Genomic DNA, 11,184 nt, shown 5'->3' on the forward strand with positions numbered 1-11,184 from the left:
TCAAGAGGTGGAGGCCATCAGAAGAGAAACCAGGGGCTGGACATCAGATAAAGGACAAAGAAAACAAATGGGAATTGAATGTGTGGACCTCGGGGCACCTTCCGAGTGCATCCACTCCAGTTGCTGCAGCGACAGCAATGGAGGGAAACCCCAGGACCCCATGGCCACCATCCCTGCTCCAGCATGGGATGCAATACCATCAGGCAAGGGACAGCCACCAGCTACAGCACCAGTCCTGTGGCCCCAAGTGAAGGCTCTTCCAAATGTGCCACAAGCCATGGGAGAAAGCGACCAGGGGTCAGAACCCAGTGTGTTGTCCACTAGGTCAGCTGAAACCCTCCCACTTCCCTTTCAATGCAATTTTCCAATGACCAGCTGGCCACAAAACAATTCACGCTGGCCAGAGAATGCAGACAGGCCAGAGTGTCGACCTGGCTACTCCCCAAAGGACACAGGCAAGATACAACCTGTGATCTGGGGCCTCCTCATCCCAGGAGCCTATGAAGGCAGGCTCCCATGCCTGGAAGCTCACCCAAACGGACACAGGTCCCCTCACCCCAACATCCCTGCCCAGAGCTGGCCTCAGGAAGCAGGAGTTGGCCCGGCTCTGGGAACATCCCAAGGGCTCAGGGCCGCTGCTGCCCGTAGGGCTCTCGGGATCCCACTATCTTCCTGACAGTTCTGAGCCCCCATTACTGCCCCACCTGGGCCTGGAGGTACCTAGCGCAGACCTCACCCGTGCAGAAGAGGCCCTGCCCGGGAAGACGCACAGCTGACTCGCACAGACAGCAGCAAAATCTTCTCAGCAGAAACGCATGTGGGGCATGTGGAGTTTCTCCAACTACAGAAAACCCTCCCTCGGGGTTAGGACTGAGGCTCCCCTCCAGCTCCTGGCATGTTGCTGTCTCCTGTTTCGCCAGCCTGTTCCCCAGGAGGACTCCAAGCTTTGCAGAAACTACCAAAAGCTCAGCTCATGGACCATAGGCTACCAAGGGGGCTGGCCTCAGCCAGAGGAAGCAAGAACACACAGGGGATTCTGAAGATGGCAGAAGAGCTGCAAAAGGGGAAGTGTGGCAGGGGCCTGCGGGACCCACGTGGTGCCTGGCATGGCCCTCGATGGATGACCACAGCTGGCATGCCCAGCCTTCACTCTCCCTGCAAACCTGTAAGTTCCAGTCCATACAGCCTGGCTCTTGGCCCCCAGATGGCCATGCAAGGTGTACAAGATGCTGCCCAGTGCTCAGTGTTCTGTGGCTTCCAGGAAGGAGAGGGAGGCCTGGCCTGGGGGCCACGGCCCAGGCCAGGAAACAGCAAAGCTGTTGGCAGAGGCCCCACCTTGAGCCCCGACGCCCGCGCTTCTTGAGTCAAAGCGAGAGGGCACCAGTGGTGGCTGAGAAGAGTGCCGACCTCGGCAGCCACCCCCAGGCCTGGCCACAGCACAGGCTCCAGCCACACCCACGTCCACGGACGACCGGGGAGGAGGCGAGCAGAGAAGGGCACAGTCAGGGTCCCGGGTGTCCCACCCTTTACTTTGCCTTGTGCCAGGTCCCAGGCAGGCCGCCCTCCTCGACCCGGCTACCCGGAGAATTTGAGTGTTACAGCAAATGACACTATTTGTAATTTCTAACCCTGCCACGGCCTCCCCCCAGAAAAACTGTACATGAGTTTACAAACATATTAACATATAAATAATGAGAACTGTCCCTGCGGAGCCTCCCAGCGGTCTCTGCTCCAGCTCCAGGCGAGCGCGGGGGCGGGGCGGGGGCGGGGCCAGTGGCGCGGGGGCGGGGCTGGGCGGCTCCTCCAGTAGCTCTGGTCCAGCCATCAGCCTGGTCCACACCTCCCCGCGGAGATCCAGACACCGCGGCATCTCGGGCCTGAGGCGGCTCTGCTGCCCGGTCATCGGTCATCGCTCCGGCTCGAGCTCGTGCTGGAAGGGGCGCTTCTTCTCCCGACAGTGCTTCTTGTGCGCGGGCCAGTCCTTCTGCTGGCACTGGGAGCCACAGTAGCGCGCCACCTGGCAGCGCCCACAGATGTTGAACTCCCGGAGCTGAAAGGACACACAGGTCACGCTGGGGAGTCGGCTGTGGGGCACAGACTACGCGAGGACCCGGCAACCCCTGCACTGGGTGGAAGGGCCTGGGCCCCGGTCAGGCGGCGACAAAGGGACAGCCACCACAGCCGGGAAGCTGCAAAAGGGCAGCTCTAGGAGAGGCCTGGGGTCTGTAGGGACCAGACCCCGGGCAGGGCTGGGGCGGCCGGAGCCAGCTGCAGCGCACCTGCTTCTCAATCATCGTGCAGGGAGGGTAATGGCACTCGTAGTAGGTACAGGACGTCTCCTCCTCTTCCACCACGTCCCCGTTGGCATTGTAGTACCGGGTCACGTTCAGGACAGGGAACTGCTCCTCTATGGGGTCCGTGGGAAGCTGCTGAATCGCGAGCCAGTATAAGCTTTGCTCCCTTAAAGAGAGAGGCAGACGCGTCAGTACTCTTTGGCCAGAAAGAGCTGAGGCACGGAGGTGACAAGGACTGACTCCAGGGATGGACAAGAGGCTTGCTCATCTCAGGATGCCTCCCCCACGTTCTGATTGGCAGCCCGACCTTCCTCTGGCCCACCCCGACGCCGGGACTTACTTCTCTGTAACCTCAACCGCAAAAAGGTACAGGGCAGGGCTGTGTCTGCCTCGCTGGTCAATCACCCCCACCCCTCGGACAGCCAGGCACACAACAGGTATGTAGATCATGTGGTCTCAGCCCCAGGCCCAGCCAAGCCTGCGCCCCCTGAGCAAGGCCAGGCAGCCTCTCTCCCTGCTGGTGGCCGCAAGAGCACTGGCCTCTGCACCTGGCTAAGCCGCCTCTGCTTCGGTGCCGCGTGCGGCTCTACATCTAACCGTGCATCTTGCTGGAGGAGCTCGAAGGTCACAACCGAAAAACTCTGCCTGATGCTCAAACTGAGGTGCCTGCACAGGCCTCGCAACAGGTACAGGAGAGGGGGGCAAACCCCAGGGAGGGAGCAGCTGGCCTTCCAAGGAAGCAGCACCCGCACCGTGATGGCCAAGGACCGGGTGAACCATCCCCTGCCCACCCTCCCTGGTGGCCAAGCCTGGAGGGACCTGGTTAAAAAGGAAGGGTCGCCCTCTTCGAACATTGCATACAAAAATGAACTCAGAATAGACTGAGGACCTAACAAAGACTCCAACTATAAAACACTCAGAAACATCAGACAAAGCTTCATGACGTCGGCTTTGGCAATGATCTTGGATATGACACCAAAGGCACAGCAAGGAAAGAAAAAGTAGACACAAGGAGTCCGTGAAAAATCCAAAAGTTCTGTGTATCGAAAGGCAATCAAAGGAGTTCCCTTCATGGCTCAGTGGTTAACGAACCCAACTAGGATCCACGAGGATGCAGGTTTGGTCCCTGGCCTCACTCTGTGGGTTAAGGATCCAGCGTTGCTGTGAGCTGTGGTGCAGGCTGCAGACACGGCTTGGATCTGGCATTGCTGTGGCTGTGGTGTAGGGAACTTTCATGTCGCAGGTGCAGCCCTTTAAAAAAAAAAAAAAAAAAAAAAAGGCAACCAATAGGCTGAAAAGGCGACCTACACAATGGGAGGGGGGAATCATCTGCACATCATCTAGCTGATGAGAGACTCAAGTCTAGAATATATAAAGAACTCTACAACTCAATTAAAACCTAAAAGTTTCCTGGTGGCACCGTGGATCCGGTGTTGTCACTGCTATAGCACAGGTTCTATCCCTGGCCCCGAAACTTCTGCATGCTGCAGGTGTGGCAAATAAATAAATAAATAAGTAAAAATGGGTAGGAATTCCCACATAGTGCACCAGGATTGGAGCATCTCTGCAGCACTAGGACACAGGTTCAATCCCTGGCCCGGCACAGTGGGTTGCCAGAGTTGCAGCTCAGACCTGATCCTGGCCTAGGAGCTCCATGTGCTGCGCAGCGGCCAAAAAAGAAAAAAATGCTCAGCATCACTGATCATCAGTCAAATGCAGGTCAAAACTATGGGGCGTTCCCCGGTGGCACAGGGACTGAGGATCTGCCATCATCACTGCTGTGGCTCAGGTCACTGCTGTGGCGTGGGTTTGATCCCTGGCCTCGAAACTTCCACGTGCCACCGCATAACCAAAACACAGTAAAAAAAACTCCCCAATGAGACCACCCGACACTCAGGAGATGGCTACTAGCAACTGAACAGAAAGCAAGTGTTGGCGAGGATGTGGAGACACTGGAGCCTCTGCACCGCCGGAGGGAAGTGAAACAGTGCAGATGCCTGGGAAAGCAGCACGGGGGCTCCTCCAAACACTAAACACACAGCCATCACACGGCTCAGCAGTTCCACTTCGGGGCACACACTGAGAGAAGCAAAAGCAGGGACTCGGAAGAGCTGTTCACACAACTGTGTTCGCAGGCGCATTGTTCACAACAGCCAGGTGGTAGAAGCAACCAAGGGCCCGTGGGTGGGTGGACAAACCCAACGTGCTACTCGTCCACTGACGCAAGACTGTTCAGCCTGAGACGGAAAGGAGATTCTGACACATGCTACGCCATGGGTGAGCCTGGAGCACATGAAGGAGGCAGGGTGGAACAAGCCCGTCACTCAAGGACAAACGCCACACAAACCCACTCAGAGGAGGTCCCAAGACTGGCCAATGCATAGACCAGCGGGTGTCAGGGCCGGCCGAGGGGTGGGGACTTAGTGTTTACTGGGGACAGAGCTTCAGTCTGGGGAACGAGGGATTTCTGGAGGTGGAGAGTGATGGCTGCACAGCAACGTGGGTGTGCTTAACGCTACGGACTTAAAACGGTTCAAAAGAAAATATTACATGTATTTTCCCACAATAAAAACATCTCTTAAAGAAAAGGATGAGTCAGGATGTGGGAGAATGACAACTTTCTGAGCTCTTCAATCAAGTTCTGCACGACAGGCGTGTCTCAGTCCCAGCCAGCTCCTAGAGGCATCGGGGGAAGCTGCGCCCCGGTGGGGCAGCCATCAGGGCCCCCCTGAAGCGTCACTGGGGAGGCAGGGCCGCAGCTACGGGCCTAGGAGGGGCTGAGGTGCTGAACCCCACCTCACAGATGGGACGCTGACGAGAGCTGCCACAGAGGCCACTGGATGAGAGATGGAAGGACACGCCAGGCCAAGGGGAGCTCAGGCCACACTCGCCTGCGGCCGGCTCTGCCCCGACAGACGTGCTGAGGAGCTGAACCCCAGCTTGCAAACCAAAGGTAACCCCACCCCTGGGCACTCAGCTCCTGGGACAACCAGCAGGCAGGAGCCTCGGGATGGCCCTGGGCTGCCCGTGAGTGGCCTGGAAGGAGGATGGGACAGCTGGGGTGGAACCTCTGCCTAACGGGTCCCCTTGTCTCACAACACACGGAGCTCAGATGCACGAATGCAACCCTCGGCCACGGGTCATGGGGAGACCTGCCCGAGATGACAGGCTCCACAGCCCAGAGAGTCCAGGAAGAGGCAGACCCATTGCTGGAGGAAGGGTAGGCAGTGCCCCTCCCGTGTCTGCAGTGGGAACCTCACGGACTCAGAGAGGGTCCTGTGCGCGTGCCGGGTGACCCGGGGGATCCAGAGCGGAGCTGCCTGCTGAGCCGCCCTCATTCTGTTGATGAAAGAACCCTCCTGTCCCCAGCATGGAAGCAGAAAGGAGACTCAAAACGATCCAACTGGAGTTGATCCCAGCTTGTCCTCGGCTGAGGAGAGCGGGCACGTGGCTCTGGCAGCTGCTCCTGAGACCTGCAGGAGGCGCCAGGGCGTTCTACATCCCGCGGGGAACCCGCACGCTCCTGCTGTGCTTCAGCCAAATGAGACTCAAGTTTCTGTCACTTGCAGACAGAGGCTAGGCTAACACAGTCCCCCAGAGGATGGGAGTCCTGACTCAACTGTAAAAAAGGGCCAGCCTTGCTCAAGAACAGCATGAGGGGGCCTTGGGGCCGTACTCTAGGAAACACGGACCTGGAGGCCTGGAGACGCCTCCTGCCCCCCTCGCAGAGTCACGGACGGCCCTCCAGGCCTGCAGCAGCCTTCTTCGCCCTGTGGCCTTCTTAGTCCTGGGGACTATTCTCTACTGCCAAGCCCAGTTAGCAGGCTCATTCTGCCATTTCCACCTGCACTGCATGGGGCTCTGCCAGACACTAACCCGAACCATTGCCAAGGTTCCACCCTGTCTCCAGCTGTTGTGAAGCTCCTAAGAGACACCAGACATCCCCCGCCCCCCGACTTCTGTCTGCAGGGGAGATGAGCACCGGCACAGCCGAAGGTAGTAAGAGCTGCCCAGGGCCGAGGACATGCAGGGGCCCCAGGGAGCCCACAGGAGCCCCTAAAGGATGCACATGTGGCCAGGGACACCCGGCTCGTTTTGGCTCCTGTCCGGCTAGTCCTCCAGCTCTTCCCAAAGGCTCCACGAAGCTCAGAGGGACTGTTCCTGGGAAAAGCCATGGGAACTGTCCTGGGAGCACCTTACGGGCCCAAGGCGGGTACCTGCACCGTCCTGAAGGACAGCACTGCCCCAGGACCCAGGAAAAGCAGAGGCCCAGTAGCCAAGCCCTAAGCCACTGACTAGGCGAGCTGTTCGCTAAAGAGCATGTCAAAGACCCGTCTGTGTGCAGAGGCCCCTGTGATAAGACGCCTGCCATGCCTCGGGGAGTCCTGCTCACCTACCAGGATCCAGCCCACACCAACCTTCCCCTGCCAGGGTCAATTCAGAAGACCACCCCAAAAAGGTCAGTCAAACGGCACCCTCCCCCCGGGAAGAAAAGGAGGACTCCCCTCGTGGGGAAAATAACCAAGGTCCCCAAACTCACTAGCGCTTTGGAGCAGAGAGCAGACCCGGACCCCTCTTGCAGGGCCTCCTTCAGGGGAAGGCCCCCATCACCAAGCCCCAAGATGACCCACCTTTGCTTGCTGGAGGTCTCTTCAGCTTTGGGCCGCCAGCCCCATGGCACCAGCTGCAGGTTGTCCAGGCGATTGTCCACAGTGACAGCGTTGAGATGCACCACCTGGAACCCGGGAGCAATGCCCCCCCTGTGCCGCTCCCTAGGAAACAGACAGCTCTCCACACGGGCCCCCTTACCCCCAGCACCTCGGCCAGGTGCTCTCAACAGGCCCCTGGTCACGCTGACAGGGGCGCATCAGGGGCCAGGCTGCTGAGAGGCTCCAGGTACGTCCGCCTGTGGCCCAAAGAGGACAGACCGCATTGATAGCTTGGCTCCTGGACTTTGGAGCCAGGCTGCAGGAGCCAATGGTGGAAGCCCCAATCATCTCATACACAGCCTAGAGGACACCCCCTCTATCTCTGAACTGCACTGCTCACCCCACAGAGAAAAAGGCCCTTCCCCACACCCCCAGCAGGCTCGGCAGGAGCCAGGCGGAGGGACCAGATCCCCCTCCCCCGGAGAAGGCCGTGTCCAGAGAGAGTGCAGAGTGCGTGTGGTGTAGACTCAGGCTCCTGGCAGAGCTGTGAGAGGTAAAGCAGTCACCCCTCCGGCTTAGTGGCAATGACTCAGGGCAAACGGGACACTTGGGGAAGGCGCCACCCGTCAATGAGGGCGGGCTCTGCTGAGCTCAGGGCTCACGCAAACTCGAAGGAGGAAGCAGGCATCTGAAAACACCCAGAAAACACCCACCACAGCAGCTCATGAAGGAGCCTCCCCGAGCCCCTGCCTCGGTTTTTGTCAAAGGCGTATGCGAATATCTTAGCACCATTTCCGTCTGCGTCCACTTCCATCCGGGCCTGAGAAGAGACAGAAAACCATCTGCTAAAACACCTCCGATTCTCAGGGAGTTCCTGCTGTGGCACAGTGGGTTAAGAACCTGACTGCAATGGCTCAGGTCGTCACAGAAGTGTGGGTTTAACTCCCTGGTCTGGCGCAGTGGTTTAAAGGGTCTGGTGGAGTTCCCGTCATGGCTCAGTGGTTAACGAATCCGACTAGGAACCATGAGGTTGCAGGTTCGATCCCTGGCCTTGCTCAGTGGGTTAAGGATCTGGCGTTGCCGTGAGCTGTGGTGTAGATCTCAGACGCAGCTCGGATCCCGCGTTGCTGTGGCTCTGGTGTAGGCCGGCGGCTACAGCTCCGATTCGACCCCTAGCCTGGGAACCTCCATATTCTACAGGAGTGGCCCTAGAAAAAGCAAACAAACAAACAAAAATGAATAAATAAATAAAAATAAAGGGTCTGGCATCACCACAGCTGGGGCTCGGATTCAGTTCCTGGCCCAGAAATGTCCATATGCCACGGGTGCAGGCATTAAAAACAACAACAAAAACACCTCCAATTCTCAACAACATTCCAAATTCCTCTTAGAAAAATGAATGAAACAAGCCAGAGAGACCAATGGCCATCTATTCCCAGAACCCTGGGGGCCTGTGGAGGCTCCCATAGACGGGTGGTACTGAGGCAAGACCTGTTCACGAACCACTCTGCAAAGTATCGAGGACACAGAGAAATAAACTTCCCTGTCCTTAAAAAAGCCCCAATGCAGTAAGAAAAGAGAAGCCCTCCACCAGGTAAGCATGCCAGTGTGAAGGGCTGAGAAAAGCGTGTGGGGTTGGGCCGCAGACTCCTGGAGGGAGGACAGTTTCACCAGGCAAGGAGCAGAGGAAGGCAGGGGGAGCTTAGCTTGGGGGGCACCAGGTGGGGTGAGGGCCAAGGCCAGAGAGCGGGTGGGAGGCAATGGGACAGAAGTGGCACTTATCCCACTGAACACAATCACAGACAGGACACCGCAGATAGGGTCTCTGGAAGAGCCTGCAAGCAGGTGCACGTGGGGGAAGACCAGCTCACTGAGGGGCTCCAACGGCCAGTGACGGCCAGGTCCTGCCCAGACCTGGGCTCTAGAGGGTGCACTGGCCAACCTGAGATGCTCACGTGCAAGGTCTTGCCTTGTAAACCCAGCCCTCATGAGCTTCCCCAGGCATGACCGAGGGTATGCCAGCAAAGCGAGAGCCGTCCTTACCTCAAAGGAGTAGCCCTCCACCAGCGGGATGTCCTGCTCGTCTATCAGTGTGTACTTGGTCTGGAAATTAATGTTTGAGGACGTTACATTTGAGGAGCCCAAGGTACTAGAAATAAGTGGGAACAGCCCCTTCAAACGGAGAGAGGTCAGCGGGCCTGGGGCAGTCTACCCTGAAAAGCAGGCAGAGAGGCCCAAAGCCGGTCACTGCCCTCTCAAGACTGTGCAGCGGAAAGGGATCAGGCTTCACTTTCACCTGCTCAAGACCAACCATGAGAAGTGCCCCAGAGGAGTTCTCGTTGTGGCTCAGCAGTAAGGAACCCAACTAGTATCCATGAGGACCCCATTTCAGTCCCTGGCCTCGATCAGTGGGTGAAGAATCTGGCGGTGCTGTGAGCTGTGGTGCAGGTCGCAGACGCCACTCAGATCTGGGTGGCGGTGGCTGTGATATACGGCTGGCAGCTGGAGTTCCCGTTCAACCCCTGGTCTGGGAACTTCCATATACTGAAGTGTGACCCTGAAAAAGCGGGGGGAAAAAAAAAAAAAGATGGTGATTTCACTGGAGTAGAGGGAGAAGCCCAGGACTGAGGCAGACTATCCCCAAGATTTCAGTTAACATTTACTGATAGAGGCAGGTGCTCACAGAATTGTCCCTTGTCTTTGTCCAAAACGTCTGTTCCAAATTAAAGTTTCAGAGGATGCAATCTGTCATCACGTTAGAAGGGATCTCAGAGCTGATGAGGAGCCCACTCTAGTTAGAAAGTCACTCTCCCTTGCAGGAAGAGCAAGAACCAGTCTTACTCTCACTTGGAAAGTTTTTTTTCTAGGATATGAATCGGTTTTACCTTCATCTGACTGCCTCTGCTCCTCTCTCCCACCAGAAGCTTCCGCCGCTGGTGATGGGAACAGGGTTCCCATCCAGGGTAAGGTCCGTGGCTGGTGCAGCTGCACGGCCGGCGGGCCGGCTCCTGAAAACAGCCAAGCCTCAATGCCCACAGGTGCTGGGAAGCTCCAGCCTCGAACACGTGGAGAGCGGGGCCAGGTAAGCGAGAGAAGCAGAGGGAGGTCCCGCTTTGGCGAGGCCCACTGAGGCTCAGCCAGCCCGGGCCGCCGCTGGTAACACAAACCCTGCGCAAAGCTTACTACGGACCGGCAGGCACCAGCGGCGCGCACACGCGGGTCTCGGCGAGGAGCGAGCGCGCCGCCTCGGAAGGGCCTGCGCGCCTCGGGGCCGCAGGAGCAGCCTCCAGCCCCCACCTCCCCCCGGCCACGGCGCACGGTCGGGACCCCAGGCGGTGGCCAGAGGAAGGCTACCGGTGAGGGGGCGAGGCCATCAGCCTATCTCCCGTACAACCGCCCGGCCCTGTGCCCCCTCCTCCCAGCCTCGCAACCCCGACCCCGACTCCCAGCCCCGGCAACCCCCGAGCCTCGCACCCCGAGCCCTATCCTCAAACCCGGCCTGGCCCCTCACCCCCAGCGTCGGCCTGGTCCCCAGCCCACTCCCCTGGCCCAGCCCCCCCACGCCCCCAGCCCGACTCTGGCCGCAGCCCCGCGCCGCTCACCTTCCCGGCCACCCGGCCGAGCCGCACGATACCCAATTTGAAGTCGGTCATGGCCGGGCCTGCGCTCGGCCGGCGGCGCCGCTCCCTCGGGAGGCGCCGGGGCCGGGGCGGGGCCGCAGCGCGCCGGGCGGGCCAGGCAGACGACTCCGGGTCGGAATCGGGGCCAGGCAGGCGGGCCGGCGGGACGAGGCTGGGCCGGACTCGGGCCGCCGCCGCCTGGCGCCCGCCGGACCTGCCACGCGCCGCCGCCGCCGCCGCTGCCGCGCGCACCACCGCGAGCGGGGCCAGAGGCGGGGCGCGGCGCGGACACACCCCCGCCCGCCGCTGCCTGGCCAATCGTGGGGCGCGCACTGCACCGGCCGGCGCGCGCCGCCATGCCGCTGCCAATGACAAGAGGGCGAATGCGCCGGCGCGCTGAAGAGCAGGGCGAGCGCGGGGGAGGGGCGCGGCCGGGGGCGGTGCCTGCGCGGCCGCCCCGCGCGACGTCAGTTTCGCGGGAAGCTTTGTGCGGGAGGCGGCGCTACCGGCTCCCGGCTCCAATCTCTCCTCTGCTACCTGGCCCCTGCCCCGCGCCCGGCCCCTACACCTCGTGGAGAGCGGCCTGGCTCCGCATCTCGAGCCGTCCAGGCCCTGCAGGTC

At 59.7% G+C, this 11,184-nt stretch overlaps 1 protein-coding gene across 2 annotated transcripts; it reads right to left on the reverse strand.

Annotated features, from left to right (window-relative positions):
• Nucleotides 1–1,508: 1,508 nt before the first annotated feature.
• ZMYND19 (zinc finger MYND-type containing 19) lies at nt 1,509–10,819 on the reverse strand. Of its 2 annotated transcripts, XM_021081116.2 has the most exons (7): nt 10,546–10,819; nt 9,829–9,951; nt 8,987–9,046; nt 7,657–7,763; nt 6,926–7,066; nt 2,280–2,460; nt 1,509–2,050 (listed from the first exon to the last, which is right to left on the reverse strand). In XM_021081116.2, exons 1-7 carry the CDS (start codon nt 10,594–10,596, stop codon nt 1,907–1,909), a joined length of 807 nt encoding a protein of 268 aa, XP_020936775.1. In that variant the 5' UTR covers nt 10,597–10,819; the 3' UTR covers nt 1,509–1,906. The 2 variants fall into 2 exon arrangements, with proteins under 2 accessions (XP_020936775.1, XP_020936776.1); XM_021081117.2 differs by lacking the exon at nt 9,829–9,951.
• Between the last annotated feature and the right edge of the window lie 365 nt (nt 10,820–11,184).

The sequence above is a fragment of the Sus scrofa genome, chromosome 1 (genome assembly GCF_054392235.1).
Source record: "Sus scrofa isolate SSC_HxYL_T2T_F1_AM1 chromosome 1, Sscrofa_HxYL_maternal_Yorkshire_Landrace_v2.0, whole genome shotgun sequence".
NCBI lineage: Eukaryota > Metazoa > Chordata > Mammalia > Artiodactyla > Suidae > Sus > Sus scrofa.